The sequence below is a fragment of the Ceratotherium simum genome, chromosome 25 (genome assembly GCF_057802395.1).
Source record: "Ceratotherium simum simum isolate JZ-2026a chromosome 25, ASM5780239v1, whole genome shotgun sequence".
Classification (NCBI taxonomy): Eukaryota; Metazoa; Chordata; class Mammalia; order Perissodactyla; family Rhinocerotidae; genus Ceratotherium; species Ceratotherium simum.
In genome coordinates this window covers 41,899,235-41,922,949 of record NC_141924.1, presented here as the reverse complement: position 1 = coordinate 41,922,949, position 23,715 = coordinate 41,899,235, and the positions used below count along the sequence as shown (strand labels likewise).

Here is a 23,715-nt window from a genome sequence, read left to right as displayed (position 1 = left end):
AAGAGAGTTTAAAAACATTTTATCTAAGTATAAGAATGCACGGAAGTAGAGGTATGTCTGTTATTCCAGTAACTCTCTGGTTCAGCCCTTGTATATTCTGAAGAAAAAAACTAAAAGAAGTATTTAATTTTAAAAATTACTATAGTACTCCAAGAACTCAACATATTGCTCTGAAGCTCATGAAAGTAACCATATCACAAGTTTACGTGTTAAGAAACTTCCTCACTTCTTGAAACACTTTGGCAAGCATTAGCCATTACTGCGGTATCCACCAGAGGATATTGACAACAATGACAGCACAACATCCCAAGGGTTCCTTTTGGAATTAACATCAATGGTATCACTAGGCATCAAGAAGTTTCATGTGGTGATTACAGTGGCCCAGTGCGGGGTAGAGGTAGAAATGATGATGCGAAGACATAAGTATGGGGATGGTATTTGTAGATTTTTCAGATACTTGGGGGAAGTGTTAGCTTTCCCACAGCTCCAGGTAGTCCTATAGTCAGAATGAAGATGTGCCTCTATATTGAGAATAAATATTTTTTAAACCTACTGTAGCATGAAGATACATACGCTTCACATATTTCTTTATTCATTAGTATCAATATGCCTATGAAATACTCAAGTTCAAATTTGTAGGAGAAAATGCGTTTTGTACAGTCTGAATTCCAATTTTTATGTGAATTTCACCAAGCAAATTTGTTTTTCTGAAATAATGTATCACTGAGTATCTCTGATTGAATAAATAATCCATATTTGATTTCTTCACCAGTTTCTTATTCTACTACCATTTGATCATTTTTTCATAGTTTCAGTTTATATTTCCATTTAATGTTCTGATATTTTTAACAGAATACTTGAAAGTGAAATATAAACTAGACTTTAACATAATATAATATTTAATGGATTTATTCGAAGGTATAATATTATTTTGTAACAATAATTATTTATATAGAGTCATAGATTTGAGTCTATGATTTAGATAGGAATTTAATAAAAGAAAGAAAATAACAAATAAATACTGAAATTAGGCTTATCTGATTGTGTCATTCCTACTATCACCTGTTTAAAATTAACCTATAGTGGGGTAGTGAAAATTCTCTCAATGCAAACTTGAGATTTTGTGGAAGAGAAATATTCATTCATGATTAGTAAGCTTTAAATTGAGTACCATAATCGGAGAAATCTGGATGAGAGTATACCGGTAGACCAGTGATGAGAGGCTGACTACCATAGAGAGGCGGGCCAGTGATGAGAAGACGACTATCACAGAGAGACGGGCCAGTGATGAGAGGATGACTAGCATACCCTGGCCTTTCCTCCCATGATCCTGTCTTCTAATTTCTCCTGAGCTACTTATTCTCATAGTCATACCCTAGATCTGGGCATCATCAGAATCTGCAACTTCTCTATAATCTCACTTTCATGCACCCCATTCAGGCTGATAACAACCTCTTACTTTCTCAGTGCTCTTCGTTTTGTTCCCTGACTCTGCCGATGGTTCTACCAGGATTTCCAGTTCATTGATCCCACCACCTTTTACTGACACTCAGCAAACTGCGTATCCTTTCTTCCCTCCTTAATCAGCTAAATTCCTGTGGTAACTGAATATAATTTTACTTTCGTATACACCCTTTACTCCCTTGCCCCTCTCTCACTTCATTGTACTCCTCTGATGAAGTCACAGACCTGGTTACATTCAACTCTCTACTTATTCCATACCATCAATGAATGAACCTGGAGAAAAACCCATCACATGTTGATATGATTCCCCTTACATTCCTGACCACCAACCTCAAGTGAATATTTAATGCTGCCTGGCAATCATTCTATATTTTCTCTGGTCCATTTACTCTTAGAACTTGAGTTCTTAGATGACAATTTTATACCTTTTCTTTTCTTCTCAAACTTACAATACCACCTCTCCCATCCTTCCTCTTAATTTATGACCTTGATGTTGACTTCACTGAAAAAGTTAAAGCAAAGAGAAAAGAATTTTAAAAACCCCTGCTATCACATCTACCCATGTACAGCATTTATACCCCTTTTCTCTGCCTTTCTATGGATTACTTTCTCTTTTACCTCTTTACTATCTCCCTCTCCAGCAAACATTCTCTTTAGTCCACAGGACGCTACCATCTCTCCAATCTTAATTTTTTTTAAAATACAACTTTTCTTGGCCCCTTCTGTAGTTTTGCTTTTCTTTCTGATTTCTGTTGTTGTTACTACATCCTGGCTGCCAAAGAAATCACAAAGCACATAAGTACTTGAATTTATTGCCAAGCCCTACCTTAGACTGGCCCACAGAATATTCCTTCAAAGACAGTATGAGATGTGGGAAGAGAAATGTTCTAGGAAGTAGGAAAATTAATTCTGGCCTCTGCATTGCCATTGTTTAGCTGTTTGAATTGTTCCTTGGCTCTCGTTTTTGTGAGGTGACTATTATGATGCTTAATAAACTCACTTAATATGATACTTAATAAACTTGATTATTGTGAGATATGGTTTTATTCTTCTATCCATCTTTTCAGAAACTATCACCCAGTATCATATACATGCCAGGCATGCCAAGGGTTGGGAAAACAAACATGACTAAGACATGAGATCTCCTATGGAAGAGTAAGAGACATATAAACTTTAACAGCACAAATAATTGAATTAATAGATGTATGGGAAGAACTAACTTAGCTGTAAAGAGTTGTATAGGGCTTAAGAAAAGATCACACATGTATATTGTAGAATTCTAATGGGCAAAGAAATCAGGGAACAAAAGTCCAGCAAGAAACAACTTCTATGACAACAACTTGAAAAAAATTCTACTTTATTATTTTCGTCAGTTTCTTGTTGTAAAACTGGTCATTTTACTAAATTCATTGGGATCTTGGTAGCTCAATAATTTTCTGTAACCCAAAGTTTCAATACTATTGCTATTGTTGAACTCTTATTGCTAATGGTTCGTGTGGGGGCCTCATTGGGGAGTAATTCTGTCTTCTTCCCCAAGTGAAGTAACCTTAATGGGATAGAGCTTTGGTGGAATTAGTCTTGGTGGAATGAGATCCATGTTTTGTGAATTTTTGAGACCTATACAATTTGGGGAAGCCTGAAAATAATATAAAAATAAAAATACAAAATTACATACAGTGTTTAGGAAGAGGCTCAGTCGAGTTAGGAGCTCTATATCTTAAGCACCACTGGCTTTGTGGTCAGCATACTTTGGTGTCCTGGTATGGTTCTGCTTGACCAGCATCCATTGTCCCATCTGCTGGTAACAGCACTTTGATTTTCTTTGGGGGAACCATAGCCCCATCAATCTCTGTTTGTGTGATTCAAGTGAAATTGACCCAAGCAGATCCAATCAGAACAACCCATTCCATTGACCACACTGACTTTTTTGGGAATGTACATGTGACTTAATTCAGTTCAATCAGAACCAATGACAATCAATCTTAGAACTTTTCCTAAGACCATTAGGAAAGAGACTCTTGTTTCACTAGACCTGAAGCTAATCAAAAGAAAACTTGGAACTGCTGGCAGTCGCCTTCACCGTCAAGTGAAATAAACAGAAAACAGAACCTGAAGCAGGAGACAATGAGCTCAAGGTCGTTGTAGGAAATGTCTGAGTCTCTGATCAAGCCATGTCTGAAACTATTCTTCTCTCCTTCCCTGCACTTTTCTGTTGTGTTACCTGGGAAAATCCCTTTTTGTGCTTAAACAAAGTAAAAAGCATCAGTATTGCATAACCTACAAGATGCATGACATGTAAAGATTTATGATGCTGTTAAGGAGCAAACTTGAATGGTTCACACTGCAAAGCAGATTTGTTAGAGGGATTCACTGAGTTAGTTAGGAAGCTTAGCTGTTTGAGTTTTCTTCTATGCAGTAACTCATGTGAAGTTATAAAAACATTGTCTTTATGATTAAATGGTAGTGGAAGTTAAAAATGTAGTTAAATTATGGTGTGAAGATAAGTATTGTAGATGAGACACTCAATAAAATGGCATACTGGAGAAAACTCAAGACTTTTACAATTTGGAGATTTTTGTATCCCTCAGAAGTCTTTATGTATATCATTCAAGTTTCTTATAGTTTGTCATGTTCTTAAGGAGGAACCCAGTGATATTTACCTATCTGATGATGATGGTTCATTAATTATTACATACAGGTGAAATGTTTTGTATAATTTGGGACTATGAGTGAGTGAGCTTCTTGCTTCTAGCCTCGCCTTTAAGATTCATGCCATGACCTCCATATTACAAGTCCGGCTAAATTGTCAGTTCTGATTTTACTGCTTTGGCTTTGGCTTAGGTTTTATTCTCACATTCATTGACAAAAAAAATTTGGCCTCAGAGACCATCTCTTTCATCAAGTGCCAAGAGATCCTGCCAAATAGAAAATGAGCTTTATTTTCATTCCACTGGAATCATTCAAGAAGTTGTTAGATTTTTTTTTCTACGTATGTTCACATTTGCCCTCTTTTTGCAAAAGGCTATCTAGTAACATGTATAACACTTGCTTAATGCACTTTTTAACCTTTATCTAAAATTTATATTCAACTGAAAAATGTTGATGGACGCCAGACTGACTCAGTATTAGCAAAGCTGGCATGTCGTTTGTAAAAAAGTAATAAAATAATTGGATGAATTCGGGAAATCATTTTAGAAGTGAGAATTTAGTTTAAACAGAGGGATAAGCTAATGGTTACATGTCGTTTTTTTTCTGATTTACCAGACTTTGTATTGAATAATGGGAAATATCTGGTATTTAAGACCTTTTTAAATGATCACTTAAGTTGCCTTTTTCTTGAATGTTTATAAAGATTTAAAAGATCAAGCTCGGGTAATTGAAATCAGTTTGGATCTTTCACTTAAATAGCCACTTTATAATTATGTTTACTAGGCTGAAAAGCATTCCTTTTCTGAACATTGTAGTAGCTATACTTTATGTTAAATCTTGGCAAAATTAGAGTGATTCATATTTTTAGTATTGATTGCGCATATTTTTCTCCTATGCACTGAGGCTTTCTCCTTCACCTTGTGTAACATACATTTATATGTGTGAATACAAGTAAGTCTAAATACACTCAAGTATGAATGCACACCCAGAGCAAGCAGAGATGGCTGCCTCTAGAAAAGCAGGAAGTAGGTCCACTGCTGTTTTCAGGGTAAACTTATGGACTGATGCAGTTTCAGGGGAAAAACTACTGTAACTAAAATTTGGCAGCAGTATCTTTAAATAGAGAAACAAAAATACCTTTTTGATGTTTTCTCTATTAGGGTTATTTCTTTAGAATAACCAGCACCTCCTTACGGGCTCCATTGGACTTAGCCCAGCCTTCCTGGGTTCACCCCTGCAGGAGGATTTTATTTCCTGCCCCATCGAATCAGGGTAGACCATGTGATTTGATTTGACCAATGAAATGTGGGTGGAGAAATGACATGGGCCATTCCTGAGCAGAAGCTCTAAGAGCTGTTGCTTGGCTCTCTCATCTCTTTTGCCTCTGTCCCGAGATCAACATGTCCCAGACTGGAGCTGCTCGTTCTACATGGGTCTTAGTATAAAGGATACCTTTATACTAAGGTATAGTTTAAGGATCAGAGCTGCAGCCAACATAGAGTGGACATTAATGGGAGCAAAAGTGCTTCTTCGTTTTTGTAATCCACTGAAATTTCTAAATCGTTTGTAAATGAACATAACTTAGTCTAAGCCAAAATTCCTCAAACTTGGCACTATTGACATTTAGTCTGCATAAATCTTTGTTGTGGGGGGGCTGTCCTGTCATTGTAGGATGTTTAGCAGCATCATTGGCCTCTACCCCTTAGATGTCAGAAGCACCAAATACCCCGCATTGTGACAACCAAAAATATCTCCGGATATTGCTGAATGTCCCCTAAGAGGGATCCAGTTAAAAAAATCACCACCCATTGAAAGAAAACCACTAGTCTCAGCCTAGTAGCTCTCAAAGTGGGGTCCCAGAGACAATAGTGTCTGCATCACCAGGGAATATGCTAGAAATGCAAAGTCTCAAGCCCCTTCCAGAGCTACTGAATGAGGAGGGGTGGGGTTGGGGCCTGGCAAGCTATATTTTAATAAGCCTTCAAGAGGTTCTGAACATTAAAGTTTGAAAACTACCAATCTAAGCTGACCAGTACTCAAGCACTTTTGTGTAAGGAGAGGTCATAATAATTGTCTTCACTTAAAATCTGCATTAGTTTAACTCTTTATCCTCTAAAGTGTAAGAATTCCCTTTTTTTGTGAATCTATAAGATTTTAGAATATACTACAATATACTAGTATAACACAAGGCAAATAAGTTGAAGTTTTATAACTTCAAGAAATTTACTATGGTCTCATACCATGATGATTCCTTGGGTCACAATAACTCAAAATGAAGGGAAAAAATGTTCTGCTTAGGAATACAAAGGGGAGTGGCATTTTGATCTTTTAAAAAATACTTTACAAAATGATGTTTTTAGAAAAATAATTGCCAGTTTCTATGGTTTGATATTTGTACCTTCATTTTATTTAAGCACATATTATATAAACACAATTTATTTTTAAAGAGTGAAGAATTGAGAATCAGTATTCACAGTTCACAGGTTCATTTGTTTGTTTAATTGCAACATTCTTAGCACAAATAGTTGCTGTTCTTTCCATCTAATTCTCTTTTATGTGTCTGTGTAAAATGGATGTAGATGTGCTCTGCCTTGAGCCTGGGCATAAGGAATAATTAACTATGCACAGTAGGTTATTATCATATGTAAAGGATAGGCAACGTGCATTATAATGCTGTTTTATGTAGTTAAGAGATTGGGCATTTCCCCTAGCTGAGGTTAGCAATATGAGGTGAAAAATCAGAGTTAATTTGATCATATTAGCTCAGAAAGTGATAGGGATTTATATATCAATTTGAATGACACATTTAAATATTTCTATGTATTTCTCCACCTTCCCCCTTTTAATAAGGAATGTTTATGGGCAGAAAACCTTAAAAGTTTTTCCTTGATACTCTTCTCATTAGCTCTCCATGGTATACATAGTCTCTACTATATCTTCTAGGTGTTTTAAAAGTTTTCCTAAAATCAGAATTTCAGGGTGGTGGTGTAGGTATACATAACCAGTACAAGAAAATACAAGAAATTTTAACATTTAGGGTTTCTGTTTTTTATCAAAATATTAATAAAGAGCTGATTATGCAGCAATAGGTTTATGGAATAGACGAGGAAAAATACTCGGTATCAAAAATCATAATTTGCATTTTGTTTTTTGTCACATCATTATGTTCTACACACTTGGCCATCAACTTTCAATTATATGCTTTGAGTGAAAATATTCCTTCTCAAAAGGACAAAAGCCTTCTGAGTTATTTTTTTGCTATTTTTTTACAGGAAGAAATCTTGATTTTTATTGTCCTATTAGGATTTTACTAAAAAGCTTCAGAATAAAAAGCCCTTGAATTTGTTCCTTAAAAGGTGAGGCGAAGTCTTTCCCTTTAAAGCGTTATCTGTCAGCCGGTGGAGAGTGTCAGCCTCCGTTTTCTAGGTCCTTTACACTCTTGAATTTGATTTGTGCTTTTACAGCACGAATCCCAACATTCAGAAGACAGATCTGCCTGCTTCAGCTGCCTGCAGCTATAGAGAATTAGCCTGTCATTCTCGGGTGTCGAGGAGTGTGTGTTGTGTATGTGAGTGAGTGTGTGAGTGTGTGTGTGTGTCTGTATCTGAGGTGCAGTGGCCGTGAGTGATTTAAAGGTGTATACAGTTAATAGCGTAGCATCTCATTCAGGCTTGGCTTTGAAACCTGTGGCATTCTAGGCTGGGCAGCCGCTTCCGTGCCTCTGTTTTAATTTAGCAGGATGTTTGCTGCCATGGCAGCCAGCAGCCTTCACTGCAGCAGCAAGGAAGAGCCATAGATCTGAGAATGCAGGTGGAATACTAAAACGCCAGAGGCTCACGCAGGGCTGGGCTCTCAGTGCTTAATTTCTGCTCTTACGGGCTCTGATGCGGAGGCTGCACATGCTGCACTGTGTCAGCTCATCTAGCGTCCAGGGCTGCAGACCTAGATCAGCGAAGGGCTGGTGAGAGGCAAAAAAAGGGAGAGACATCGCTGGGGCTTCACGACCTTGCGTCTGGCAACGCAGAAGCCATAGGGAGAAATGTGGACCCATCACCCTGCTGAGACATGCGATTGGATGAAGAGGGGGAAACGTAGTTGGCTTCCTCTGCTACTTTTCAGCTGGAGCAGTGTCTTTGGTGAACTCTTTTCTGCTTTGGATAGATTCAAGGAAAATGTTTGTAAGTACTGCTGATCAGGGAAATGATGTGGCAGGCTAAATGGTGGGCAACTAATTAATTGTCCTATAGCCCTAAAATCTTAGGTGAATGTTTGAGCCTGCCTGGGCTTTTATTGAAGTGCATGTGTTAATTAAAACCAAAAAGCCTGGTTGCTGTCTCTGTAAAAAGACAATATGAAGTCCTGTTGATGAGAAGAAGCCACTGGAAGAGCCATGCAGCGGCCAGTTGAACTCTCTGTGTTTCGGAGCAAAGAAGTGAGGAGAAAGGGAGCTGGCCTTCAGAAACAAAAGTCCCTGACCAGTCTTTCCCTCACCAGTGAGGGGGAGAGGAGACCCACTGTGCGCATTTCCAACTGGTTTGGGAATGCAGCCAAGGCCAGCCAGAGAGAGTCCGCCTATGCGGAGAGGCGCTCGCTGTCCCGATTCCTCTCGCGCTCCGCGCAGTCCCTGTACCACACCAGTGGCTCGGGGGCCTGGAACCTGCTGCCTGCCGGCCACTCGGGCAGTGAGGGCTTAGAGGACTGGTCTTCCAGAAAAGGCTGGGAAGGTGAGAGTGATGAAGATAGCAGGTCTGAAGATGAAAACGTGTCCTCCAGGCCAAGCAGCATCAGCAGGAGCTGGGTGGAAGAGGAGGGAGAAAGCTGCCTGCGGGAAGGCACAGCTCACCTGGATGAGGATGTGATCCTTACAATGCTGGGCGACCTGGAACAGGCGCTGTACTCGGACTTGTTAGGTAAGTCGAGTTTGCTCCTAAAATGAGGATGGAATTTTAAGAAGCTGCACATTTTCATTAGCCAAATATCTTCCGTTCTTCTAACTACTTTTTAAAACTAGAGTTACTGAAAAAAATTTTAAATTTCTTGTGTTTTGAAATTATTTTCTTTGTAAAGCTGGGCTACGAGAACCGGTTGTAAAGTCTATGTGGAGAAAGTAAATAGCAGCAATCTGCCCTGGGCGCTATGGGCCTGGTGTCCAGTACATTCTAGACATCCATAAGTATGAGTTACCATTTTAAAACCCCAAATATGTATTTTACTTAGTCATTAATGGGGCCTGTTTATTCAACTTCCCTCAAGCTCACCACAGATACTGAATGAAGAATGAAGGGCCTCACAGGTACATTTTCTGTATAGTCAGGTTTCTTCTGCTGCCTCAGTGGTACCCGAATGGATGGCCCTTGTTTTCACCTCAGTGACAAGTACCATGCATTCTTGTAACACTTTCAGAAATACAGAGGCCTCTTCTCACAGCTTGACTCACATACTTTTTTTCTTTTTTGTCTTGTTTGGTGTTTGGCAAAAAAAATGCTCCAGAGAGTGTACATTATAACTATTTGAACTACTGTGTAGATGACTGTGGGCTATTTTTATACTTTACAAACTAGGCCTTTTTGATGAACTGAGTCTCAGTAGTAACTTCTGACATAATCTGTAAGTAGATATGAAAATGTCTGAAGTAATTGTTCAGTTTTGTGATTAAACTTTAACTGTCAACTTTGTTGCCTGCCTAAATAGCTGAACTATATACGTTTTAATTGTTATATCTAAATTCAGTGTTCCGTTGAAGTATATTTACATCATACAGTCCCTTTTTCAGAAATCCATCACTATTAAACCATTGACCACATAATAATTTTTGTCCATTTGTTTTTCCACAAAGGATTTCGTACAGAACTCCTTAAATTTGAAAGAATAAACCCTGAGCAGTGAGCTCTTTGTTTTTGATTCATACAACTGATGCTAAATATAGGTTTGTTTTTACTCTCCATGTAGACCCTCCTGTTACAAGATGTTTTATGAGTTTTTCTGGAATCTTAGTGAACCAGCTTTAGAAGAAGAAATCTTACAGAGACAGCAGAGGCAAATATTGCTCAATTTTTCATGTCAGTTTGGCTTTAAAAGAGTCAGGTTTCCACAGTTGTGGGAATAGTGATTTCTGAATTTGAATACACCAGGTGCTCAAACACTGAGGATTTACCTCTTCACCATTGTGTGATTTCTGTGATGAGCTGCTTCTCATAAAAGACCTGTACACAGTACAAAGGCAAGAGAGGGAATCTTAATCCTTACGAACCTTTTTCTTTTTTGATCCCCTGGAACTGTAGAATCAAATGATACTCATCCTTTGCCTTTAAAATGGTAGCACTTATCTTGTTCTAAGCACCTCTTATGTAAGTCTTTGCAAACATGTGAACAGAATGCAGTCCCCTGACAGTATTTGTTGGTGGTTCTGTTAAATTATAGCATGCCGTGGGTGGGTGTATATGTGACACGTGCCTTGATCTGCATAAATAACGTGGAGCATTACTGTCAGAGGGCTACCTCTCAATAGAAGTCTGTGTCATCCATGGGTTTTCAACTGAGCATCTGCTTATTGTATTTATGGAATTATTCTCTTTAAGGCTTTCTTTTCCGCTTATGCCAGTATTCAGAAATGCAAGTGAGAAAGAAGGGGAAGAGTTTATTCAAATAGCTGATATGAATAATCATATCAGGATAGGAAGCATTTCAATGCACTTCCCTTAATAATGATGCCTGTTAGGTTCGTGACTATATCCACACCCAGAGCACACAGGAATTTCAGGGTTTCTGCCACGTGCTTGGCTAGGTTCTGCTTCTGACTCAAAATGGCCTCTTCCAAGTGAGTTTTTAGGCAGCGTTCCTTGAGTTCAACTCTTTACTCTTGGATATCCTAATAAATCAGACAGACTAGGTTTGTGCTATAACTATATAGGAGGATATTTAAAAGGTAACTGTAAAGCTGTTAGCCATATTTTGTTATTTTTCCCCAAAGCGTCAGGCTTAACCAGATGAGTTGAAAATTTTCCATCCAAATCACTGTTGGGCTCATCCACAAAATTAGGGTTATTTCTCAAAATAAATCAGGCAGCTGTACACTAAATAATAATGTTTATAATGTGGGTGCTGTAGAGGACGTAATTCTCTGTGAATCAGGTTCATTCATACGTAATTTGATTTCCTATTAAAAGATAACAGTGCCAACTGTGTTAATTACAATCTGTGTAATTAAAGCCTAAAAAGTGAGAGCAGGCCACAAGATTAAATGGTCCGTCTACCACTAAGTAAAAATGCAGAAGCACCAAATTGAGCCTGTTACTCTGTGCCCTACTCCTAGAGAAGACCTTACAAGCAATGAGAAAGCAGTTTACACCAATGTTAAAAACTCAAAGCAAATTGCAGAATATACCATTCTGGAAAACGTGTGTAAGCCTTACTATCATCTCTGATACTTAGGAGGCTTCCTTCGGGAATAATAGTGGGCTTTGAGATTATGGAAATGAGAGAGCATGTAAATTTCTCATGTGCATATTTCTACTAACTTTTATTTGTTACTAAGTGTTTCATTTTATTTGTGCTTTCACATTTGGCCTTTTCAATTGCCGTTCCCTGCCTGCCCCCAATCCTCTAGACATCGTTTGGATACAGATTTACAGGATATTGCAGACTTGTGCAATCTTTAGGGGCTTTGTAAGTGCATTTAATATTATCTTGCCTTTTGTGGGTCATTGAGAACATTTACTGCAATAAATTTTGATCTGGCTATTATCTTTCATCACGTGGATGAGGCAGCAATTACGTTTTGCTCAATAAGTGCTGGGAGGAAAAGGTCCATTTGTCTGATTGTCGTGAGTGGTGCAGTGTCATGAGTGGATATCATAAGGAGAAAAACCAAAGGAGGGAAGGAGGTTATGGTTCTGAAACATGAGGGAAGCTATATAAACAATGAATTCAAATGGAAAAACCAAGGATCTAAGATGCCTGTTGAATTGAAAGAAGAAAATTTAAAGATTGAAGAAGATGTGAAAAAATATTTAGTAAAAAGGAATGTCTGAAAAATACAATGTTCTTAAAGTTTTTATAAAAAACATATTGAAAATAATTCAAATATCAATGATACTAATATTACGCTGATTGGCAAGTGGTTGAGCTGCAGCTTGATTACAATGTAAAAACTCCCCCAGAAGGAAGAGGGTCAAGCATAGGAGACATGTAATGGTGTATTCTATAACTTGTGTAAGGTAAATGACTTGCATACCCTCCTCCATCCAAAAAAGGTAGTTTCAGCACTTTCCTCCTTTAAGACTTCTCATCTCTTACCATCACTTAGAATCTAAGGTTTCTGTACTGTATGAAATCTCATATACTGCATATTGGCTTTAATGTTTCTCCAATTTTGTCTCCTTCTTGGCTCTTTCTTTTGCCCACTTGAGTAAAATCTCTCTTCAACTCTACCTTTCCTTTGACTGTAATGATATTATTTGTCTGCCCTTTAAGATTTTTTCTGCAAAACTCTCCTTTTTCTTCAAGGTTCTACTAGATTATTTGGAAGTAAAAGGTAGAGTTCTTTCTAGCCTTTTCTCAAATATGCTGTGTTATATTAATGAGGAGAAGGATGGGAAGAATTTCCAGGGAGAATATGATTAAAATCTTAAGGGTTATTAACAGTTCTGAATTTTAAAAGCATGTTAATCTATAAGTTTAGAGATTACATGACGAATTAGTGTAGGAAAAGCTTATGCCATGTGCATAAGGACACAACATGCGCTTTTCTATTTCTTTTTTGTGTGTGTGAGGAGATCAGCCCTGTGCTAACATCTGCCAATCCTCCTCTTTTTTTTTTTTTTTTTTTTGCTGAGGAAGACTGGCCCTGGGCTAACATCTGTGCCCATCTTCCTCCGCTTTATATGGGATGCCACCACAGCATGGCTTGCCAAGCAGTGCGTCGGTGCGCACCCGGGATCCGAACTGACAAACCCCGGGCCACTGCAGCGGAGCGCGCGCACTTAACCACTTGCGCCACCAGGCCGGCCCCTCTATTTCTTAAAAATGTATTTACTTTAGGGAAGCTTTTCAGTACCTTCTAAGTTTTAAATAACAGTGCTGTTATTAGGCATATTTTAATCATTAAAATAATTCATAAATTAAAAGAAAGATATTTAGACTGGCAGCAGAATGATGGTTGTTTTGGCAACCATCCAGGATGAGGAATAATGAACAATGTGGTAATGTCTGACAGAAGAAGAAGATAGAGGAATTGGCAGGTGTCTTCCAATGTCTGAGTGGTGCCACGGTAAAGACAGTATAAAGTTGTCCAGTTGGTTTCAGAGCCACTGGGCCCACTGGGTGGAAGTTAAAGGGAGGCAAATTGTTACTCATCCTCAGAAATGTTTTCACAAGCAAATGAGACATAGATGAGTTTTCTCATTGGGGAGAGGTAAGGCAAGACAATCTCTGAAATCCCCACCAAATCTATGATTATATTATAAATGTTAAGTGGGTACATTTGTTGTATATTTTTACAAATCGGGCATGAATGCCATGGAAGAAAATTAACAAGCTGAATATCTGCCTATATTCTTAAAACAGATTGTCGACATGCATCTTGACTTGTCTATGTGACAGTTTTCCTACTAGAATTTAATATATGCTACTTTTCTACCGTCGCTTTTCCTTCTCTTTTTCTTTTCCTTTCATCTCCTTTCCATTCCCTTCCCTTCTCTACCATCTTCTTCATTTGCTTTCCTTTTCTTCCCTCTCTTTCCCATACCTTCCCTGTTCTTAATCCATCCATTCCCCTTCTTTCCTTCCTTCCTTCTTTTCTTCCTTCTTCTTTCTTATTAAAATTTCTCATCAGTGGATATACTCCTGAGACTAAATTGAACAGAATAAAAGCTATGCTTCCTCTACTCTCTTTCCATTTTCTTCTTGTTATCCAGATGCACCAGCTTCAAATGGCCACTGGCCTGGGAAGTATTACATGGCCATAAACAAGATGGTGTAATGGCACCTCTGCCCCCAAATGATTATGTAAGGCCAGCATTTGTCACACTGGCAGAGCTGTGTCTTTCATGCCCATTAGACACGTTCTGAGTTCAGATGCCTAGGACTTTACTGGAACTCTAGTGTCACATGTGGATATTTTGGTTCCCTGTAGAAAATGGAGAAATAATTAAAAATGAAGCCATCCATTGTTGTGAATCTTGATCCATAAGGCTAATAAAATAAAAGACTTAAAAAGATATTGCTTCTCTAAGAAAAGTCCTCTATCTTATTCCCCAGAGTCCAAATGTATTCTTGCTACTTAAGTTTATCTCAACTATTCTGAGTACACTTTGAAACAGATAATTATAGAAATAATTGGGATCCAAATAATTTCAGATTTTTAAATTAAGATCGGAAACATGGAGTACTTAACAGTGTATTTAAATGACTCTCCCAGTTTGCAATGATTAAGGTCATAGACCAACAAAGTATTATTGTGTTATCACCACTTCAAATTATTACTTGTAACATTATATTTCTTTCTTTTCACATTTTATTTGTGGAAAGAGGAATGACAATTTTCAGATAATAATAGTCATTTGAAATTTCCTACCTATCATTTTACTTTTTGGAAAAATAATGTATATTACCTATATTATGCATATAATTATTCTCAGGACAGTAAATGACATGAATAATAAATTTATTATTATATTACTTTTCTAGGTGAAGACCCTGAAACAAGAAGAATGAGAACAGTTAAAAACATAGCAGATTTGAGGCAAAATTTAGAAGAGACTATGTCCAGTCTTCGTGGGACCCAGATAAGCCACAGGTTTTTCTCAATTCTACATATTGCTGGGCCAATAAGGAAAAAAATTAAAATGAAGCACTTAACCTCTTATAATGATAGAGAAGGAATTTTAGTTTTCCCTTCCTATTTTCTCACTTGAATTTTACATGACGATCAACTGGTGACTTCTCAGCATATACCCAGGGACTTTTTTCTCCTATCCATTTCTTCTTTGACATAGTTTCCCATTCAAACTGAATTAGCTACTGAAACCACCATCATCACTACTAAGTGGATTTTCGTGCCTGCCTAAAGAACGAATGATGGCGGAAGTTACAGTTGAAATGCATCTGGGGAGGGGTGGTAGAGAGACTTTCAAACATAATTGTAGTTAACTTCTAGAGTAGTTCTGGGAAGGCTACAATGTGTTAAATTAAGAGTTTGTTGAAAATGTGAAACAGTATTTTGTTTTATCTAAAATGCTATGATGGCCTTTCTTTTGAAAGGAAAAAACTGCAAAAGAATGCCCCCTCCTATATTTTGATATCTGCAGAGGTGTTTAGAATCTCAAAATGAATGTATAATTTGGCTTTCATGAAAATGACATACTTCTAAGAAATGACTCTCAACTCTAGGCTTTTCTGTCTTCATGCATTCTTGGTCTATGGCCACAAGAGAACCAGAGTATAGTTATTTCTGCATTTTATTTGACAGCACCCTGGAGACAACATTTGACAGCACTGTGACAACGGAAGTGAATGGAAGGACCATACCCAACTTGACAAGTCGACCCACTCCCATGACCTGGAGGTTGGGCCAGGCATGTCCTCGACTTCAGGCTGGAGATGCTCCCTCCCTGGGCGCTGGCTACCCTCGCAGCAGTACCAGTCGATTCATCCACACAGACCCCTCAAGGTTCATGTACACAACGCCTCTCCGTAGAGCTGCTGTCTCTCGGCTGGGAAACATGTCACAAATTGACATGAGTGAAAAAGCAAGCAGTGACCTGGACATGTCTGCTGAAGTTGATGTTGGTGGATATATGAGTGATGGTGATATTCTTGGGAAAAGTCTCAGGACTGATGACATCAACAGTGGGTAAGTGGCCCTGGGCCCAGGTCCCTAACAGAACTGTGGAGAGAGGAGAGGTGGTCTGGTAAGATGCATTAGCAGCAAAAAGGGCATATAAGTTAGTTCACAAAGTCATTAGAAAATGTGAGAAATCTAAAGTTATTTGGGGATATTTCAGGCTCTCTCTTCTGTTCATTCATAAAAAGTAAAATATCCAAAATTTCTATAAAATCTTTTTACTACTAGCCACTAAAATTTTCTATTGTTACACATTTAGAGAAACATATATGCCCTGTGTTTTTTAGAGTGATTTTCACATGCTTCTTAAATAATAGATTTTGTAGTGAAGGACGTGGGAAGGAGACAGGGGAGTTTTGCTGAGCTGCTGGATTTTTGTTTTTTGTTTTTGGCTTGTCAAAGCTGCCTTTAACTGCTTTGAGGAACAAGTATTCTCTAGCATTCTTCAATTACGTGCCTCCAATGTAACCTGAGGGAAAATCATTTTAGAGTTGAAAGTTTCAATCTATTTTCTCTCTTTTGATGGTATCAGATTTTTTTAATGGTAGTCCCTGTTTTCCTTCTGTTTCCTATTACATTCCAAAAAAATGTTGTGATTATAAAACTCTTAAAGTATTTTGGCAATTTGGAATATCTAGTACAATCTGAGGATGAGCCTTAGTGGAGTAAATAGGATAGTCTATTAAAACTACTTCGATTAATAATTGTAATTGCCCTTTTGAACACGTCCTATTACCTACTTTGCTCTTGTTAAGTGCTTTAAAGATATTAATTCATTTACCCCCTCCCACCACCAACCCCTGTGAGGTGAATCTTATTATACCTGTTTTACAGGTAAGGAGACTGATCCCAATTGGCCCCAGTTGTTCAATGCTAATGAAAGGCCAGACTTGCGTTCGAGCTCAGATATGTCTGACTTCAAAACCCAAGCTCTGTAATGCAGGGAAAAGCTTCCCAATTAACTTTATATTTTCCACGTGAGTCTAGGTTTTGACCTATTCTTTGTCTTTATGCTTCTGAGAGGACCAGGGTCAGACATCATTCTTCTATATGAATAGCCTTTCCTGACTTCATTCATGAAAAGCCTGTTGGAATGATGACAAGACTTTAAAAAGTATAAAAGAGCTTTTGATCAGATTCATAGCTCTGCTCTGGTATCCTGATATCCACCAGTCCATTCCTGCTAGCCACCCTACCTGAGTTGCCAGGGGTTTAGAATTAGGGAGACAGATTGTGGTTAACTAGGGTAGGAAGCAGTGGAGTTCCCCGAGTCAGAGTGCCTGAGTTAGGTCCCTTGCTACCATTTGCAGTCTGTGGCCTCCTTGAGAGCTTAACTTACCCAAATTTTATTTTGTCATCTGTAATAAGGATAAAATTGCAGAATCTTCACGAAATTGTTAGGAATGAAGGAAATAACCCACAAAATTGTACTTAGCACAAGGCCTGCCACAATATGTGTTCAGTAAATTTATCATCATCATCACAATTACATTTGTTATCATTAACAGTCATTAACCTAATGACTAATAATCTAATAATCATAGGGTGTGATCTCATATAGGAGATAGTAGAAATCGTGGGAGGCATGAGGACTCCTTGGGAAAGAAGAGAGAGAGAAGAGGGATCATGGGCTGAATTATGTATGTATGGGTATATCCAAACAATATTTGTACTTCATCCGATGTGTCAACAACACTCTAGGCACTGTGTGTGCAACGGTGAGCAGTATCAACACAGCACCTGCCCACGTGTGACTCACATTCTAGTGTTTTTGTATTTTCATAGGTGCTCATTTATTCAATAAATGAAGAGTGATATATACACATATGTATGTAAATGTGTGTGTGTGTATACGTTCTTATATAAGTAGTTTTTTAAAAAACATATTTTTTAAAAAACTGAGTTCTGCATATAATATATGGCATACCTATACTCGTAAACATTTTGTATTTTCCAGAACTCTAGCTGTATTAGTTAACACTAACTTCTGTAACAGGGGAATCTCAAAATCCCAGTATCTCAACGCAAAGAAATTCATTCCTCCTTCACATTAAACCCTCACTGGTGTTTCTGACCTTCAGTTGGGGAATGTATACCATGTAGTCTTTCAGAAACTAAGGTGGATGGTAAGTGATTCTGCTATTATGCAACCAGGCTTCCAGTGTCACCCTGGGTGTTGATATTTAGCAGGCAGATGGCAAAACAGAGGAATAGCACAGGTGTAAGAACAGTTCATATGTACCAGGCCTGGAAGTGGTGTAAATGACTTCTACCACATTCCATTATCCAGAAAAGCTGCTTTGCCACATCTAACTATAAGCGAGGGCAGGAACTATGGTTCAGCTGTGTGCCCAGGAAGAAGAGGAAACTGGTTTAATGAGAGCTGGCTAGTCTCTGCTAAACTCACTAATGAGAAAAAAAAATATTGTTATATCGTTTGTCCTTCCTACTTGTTTCATGCCTCAGTACAAACCCAATTCAGACTTCTGTTCTCCATTTTTGTTCCCTGTCTATCTTTCAAATGAAGTCTTGGATAGTTCCACAGATGAGTTCACTAAATATGCACCAGTGGTTTACATGTTTTATGTTACCCAACAAAGTCATTCATATTCAGTATCTAAAATAGAAGAAGGAAAAAAACCACAAAGTGGAAAATAACACAAATCCTGTATGCAAACTCCCTCTGGTGATGTTTACCTGCTTGGCTGTATACATTTTCTCATTCTCATGGTAGAGTTCAGGACACTGAAATTAAAGAATGACTCAGAGTTCTGTTCCCCGGGTGGAAGGTGACTAGACATGTCAGCAGGCGATGTGGCTGGTCCCAGCTCAAGTGCGATTGGGAAGATATTGGATGGGGGACACCCAGGATGTGCTGTACTTCTTCATTGCTCACCAGTGTACATAGTGTGTCATTGTTGGCATCTCTGGACACAGCCTGATGTCTCAGCCTAAAATTAAAAAGTGGAAAGACCAGAGGGCTGGAGACATCCCAGGGTACTTTTAATTTGATGCTGTTTTCTTTAAGTAAGAATAAAAGGCATAGAAATGTCTGTGCTACAACTCATGAAAAAATTACATCACAAGATTAACTTTCTGTTCCCAATGTTTAAAAATTTTTAAATGTTTTATTGATTAAAGGGACAAAGGCTCAAAAGACATAGTAGTGAATGAAGATGTTTAATATAGGATTTTTTTCTCGTGTAACCACAAGGAAGGTCATGAAGTAAATGGGAATAGAGTTTCATTTTTTCATGTACTTTACGTAGAACTCAGAAAATTAATCGACATTCTGAGAATTCAAAATTTCTTGAAGCATGCAAAGGCTTATCTCTTTCTGCCCTTTTTAAAATTAGTTTAAACACTTGGGGATGTGAATCTGCCAGTAATTAGGAATTAGTTGGAGGAAGGCCTCTTACTTATAATGAGTCTCTTTGAAAAAGTTTCCATTTATGAAGCAGAAAGGAACACGCTGGAAAATTGAGGAGAAAGTCACATATTTCAATTGGGTGGAAATCGAAGTTTCTGCAGGTGTCACAGTGGTAAACAGTTGGGCCAAGAATATAACCTAAAATTCTACTTTGTCACATGACCCAAGCACAAGGTAACTGAATTCTGAGGAATGACATTTTATAAAGTGGAGGTGGATATTTTAATGCTGCTTCTCCCTCGCTCCTCCTTCAATTCTCCTTTCGTAAGCTTTGTGATGATAACATTGGAAAGGGCAGGGTTGCCTGAGTTAGGTAAAAGGATCTACGTGGGAAATGACACATTCCTAATCTTAATGCTTCTACTTGTTTCATATTTAAGGTAAGAGAGTTACAGCTGGTTACACTATCCAACATTTAGATAGCACTTACTATGTGCTAGACAATGTTCTATGCATCTTACATACATTAACTCATTTATATCTCACCATAACTAGAAGAAGCAAGTGTTTCGTCACTATTTCCATTTTACAGATGAAGCCACTGAGGCATAGCTAGTTTCAGTGACTTGCCTGAGTCCACACATCTGGTAAGTAGCAACGCTGGACTTGAACCTAAGCAGTTTGGCTCCAGTCTGCTCTCTTAACCGTCATGACATACTGACCCTGTGAGATTGTCTACATGTCTACTTGTACACATTTCTCCTAGGAGTTGATTTTTTACAAACAAACAGAACAGAAGTTCACAGCAATCATTCATTTATAGTATAGTTTTCTTAGCTAGCACTTTTGACCTAGGGGACAATTCTTAATATTGTCTATGCTACTCTAAAGGAAGGTCCTGAACTGGAGTTCCTTTGAAGTTAAAACACACACACACACACACACACACACACATATTCAATGCCCTGTGTGTTCATGTCATTGAAAAATAGCTAATTATAACATATGGTGGCTGGTATGAGATATTGAATGTAAAAACAGAATTCTAGTAAGATATAGTGGAAGCAGAGGTTTTGATCTTCCCAAATCCCCACCAAAGCAGACAAAGCAACTAGATAGCAAAGCCAAAAAAAAAGATCATTATTTACACAAAAATGATGATGACAAAGTGTCATCTCAAACCCCAAGTATGAGCAATTGGGGACAAGCAACCAAGAGCCAAAGGACCAGCATGGGATCGGTATCCATGTAAGAAGAAACAGAGGGTAGCAGGGGGGCATCTGATAACACTGAGAACAGAAGAGCCCCAAAATAGCCACGAGAAACTGACTAGGACCCATTTGAAGATAGCAGCTGAAGCTGGGAGGGGTTTTGACCACTTGACCAGCCAGGGAGAGTAAGGGCCCAAGGTCATGACTGAGGGGAATGGAGCAGTCTAGTCCCCATGCATTTATTAAACTGTCTAGGAACAGCTGCCTTCCAGGAAAGGACCCCACAGTGAGGGAAACTTCAGGGAGTAGAAGCAAATTGAACAGGATGTGGCGATAAAGGTGAAGGTAGAGAAGTTCCAGATAAAAGTGGGAGATGGGAACAGAGTTCAAAATCTCAAGAAGCTAATTACCACATTTTTAAACACTACATAAAAATGACAGAAGCAGTTACTGTGTGAAGTTAGAAAGGTATCTATATCAAGTTTCTTTTTATTCAGAAAAATTAATTTCACATAAAGATAAGCAAGAGAAAAGTATGAGGATAAAACCCCATATAAGCCACAAACATATGCAACACGTATAACTAATAAAGGATTAGTGTCAGTGAGGAAAGAAAAAAACAAAACAAAAAAACCCATAAAATCCAATAGAAAAATGAGCAAAAGACATTAAACAGACATTTCACAGACAAAACATAAATGGCCTATAACAAAGTAAAAGTATTACCAACCTGCTTGGTAATCTGCAACTTGTAAATTAAAACCAAAATGAGAATTTTCATCTCTAGTCAAGTAGGAGTTTATTCTGAAACTGTTTTGAAAACTATTTGGCATTGACTAGAAAGGTTGAATATGTGTATGTATCTCTTACGACCTTCCTAGATATAGACCTTAGGTACACACTCTTGTCTGTGAGCATAAGGCAACGTGTATATAAGTGTTCATGCAGAATTGTTACAGCAGAAAGACTAAAAACAACTCAAATGTCCATAATAGTTAAATGGATTAATAGACTATAGTGCATTTGAAAAATGGAGCTATACAACTGTAAAATGAATAACACAATGATACATATCAAGATAGATGACTCGCAAAAATGTAATTTTAAGTGAAGGAAAAAAGCCACAAAAGAATACATATAGTGTGATTAAATTTATATAAAATTCAAATCATGAGATGCCAAACAATATTGTGATAAAACCATAAAGAAAAGTAAAGGAATGCTTAACACAAAACCCAGGACAGTGGATATCTCTGGAAGGAGAGTTGGGGATGTGATTGGGAGGAGCCTGTAGGGACACTGAAGAGCCCAGAAATGTTCTATTTCTGAAGCCAGGCAATGGACACATGAAAGTTGATATTACTTTTATTATTATTTAATATGCACCTCACAGTTTATACACTTGCATAAACATGATATATTTCACCATAAAGCTTTTTAAAAAAACGTGGAGTTTCTGTACTGGTAGAGTTGTATATCTTTATGTTGATTAAGAAAATAGGGTTGATCAATCAACATGAAACACCACATTAATAAAACGAGGATTAAAAACCACATGATCATCTCGATAGATACAGAGAAGGCATTTGACAAGATCCAACATCCATTTATGATAAACACTCTCAACAAAATGGGTATAGAAGGAAAGTACCTCAACATAATAAAGGCCATATATGACAAACCCACAGCCAGCATCATACTCAACGGGGAAAGTCTGAAAGCCATTCCTCTGAGAACAGAAACAAGGCAAGGGTGCCCACTCTCGCCACTCTTATTCAACAGAGTAGTGGAGGTTTTGGCCACAGCAATTAGGCAAGAAAAAGGAATAAAAGGAATCCAAATAGGCAACGAAGAAGTGAAACTCTCACTATTTGCAGATGACATGATTTTATATATAGAAAACCCTAAAGAATCCATTGGAAAACTATTAGAAATGATCAACAACTACAGCCAAGTTGCAGGGTACAAAATCAATCTACAAAAATCAGTTGCATTTCTGTATGCTAATAACGAACTAACCAAAAGAGAACTCAAAAAGATAATTCCATTTACAATCACAACAAAAAGAATAAAATATTTAGGAATAAATCTAACCAAGGCAGTGAAAGTCCTGTACAATGAAAACTATAAGACATTGTTGAAAGAAATCCATGATGATATAAAGAAATGGAAAGACATCCCATGCACATGGATGGAAGAATAAACATAGTTAAAATGTCCATATTACCTAAAGCAATCTACAGATTCAATGCAATCCCAATCAGAATCCCAGTGACATTCTTCACGCAAATAGAACAAAGAATACTAAAATTCATATGGGGCAACAAAAGACCCTGAATAGCTAAAGCAATCTTGAGAAAAAAGAACAAAGCTGGAGGCATCACAATCCCTGACTTCAAAACATACTACAAAGCAGTAGTAATCAAAACAGCATGGTACTGGTACAAAAACAGACACACAGATCAATGGAACAGAATTGAAAGCCCAGAAATAAAACCACACATCTATGGACAGCTAATTTTCAACAAAGGAGCTAAGGGCATACAGTGGAGAAAGGAAAGTCTCTTCAATAAATGCTGCTGGGAAAACAGGACAGCTACAAGCAAAAGAATGAAAGTGGACCATCTGCTTTCGCCATTCACAAAAATTAACTCAAAATGGATCAAAGACCTGAAGGTGAGACCTGAAACTATAAAACTCCTAGAAGAAAATATAGGCAGTACACTATTTGACATTTTTCATAAAGGAATCTTTTCGGATACCATGTCTACTCGGACAAGGGAAACTAAAGAAAAAATAAACAAGTAGGACTTCATCAGATTAAAGAGCTTCTACAAGGCAAGTGAAATCAGGAACAAAATGAATAGACAATCCACCAGCTGGGAGAAAATATTTGCAAATTGTATATCCGACAAGGGGTTAATCTCCATAATATATAAAGAACTCACACAACTGAACAACAAAAATATAAACAACCTGATCAAAAAAAAGGGCAGAGGAAAAGAACAGACACTTCTCCAAAAAAGGTATATGGATGGCCAATAGACATATGAAAAGATATTCAACATCACTAATCCTCAGGGAAATGCAAATCAAAACTACGCTAATATATCACCTTACACCTGTCAGAATGGCTGTAGACACCAAGACAAAAACCAACAAATGTTGGAGAGGTTGTG

General features: G+C 37.8%; 1 protein-coding gene across 6 annotated transcripts in view; it reads left to right on the top strand.

The window, feature by feature from the left end:
* The window catches only part of NAV3 (neuron navigator 3), a 566,501-nt gene that overhangs the window by 403,985 nt on the left and 138,801 nt on the right, over positions 1-23,715 (top strand). For 4 of the 6 annotated variants that reach the window (XM_087449152.1, XM_087449151.1, XM_087449150.1 and 1 more), the window contains 2 exons: positions 14,800-14,908; positions 15,581-15,964. In XM_087449152.1, coding sequence (XP_087305278.1) covers positions 14,800-14,908; positions 15,581-15,964 — 493 coding nt within the window. Of the gene's footprint in view, positions 1-7,469; positions 9,024-14,799; positions 14,909-15,580; positions 15,965-23,715 lie in introns of those variants that run through there. The other 2 variants (XM_087449155.1, XM_087449154.1) reach the window with 1 other exon arrangement.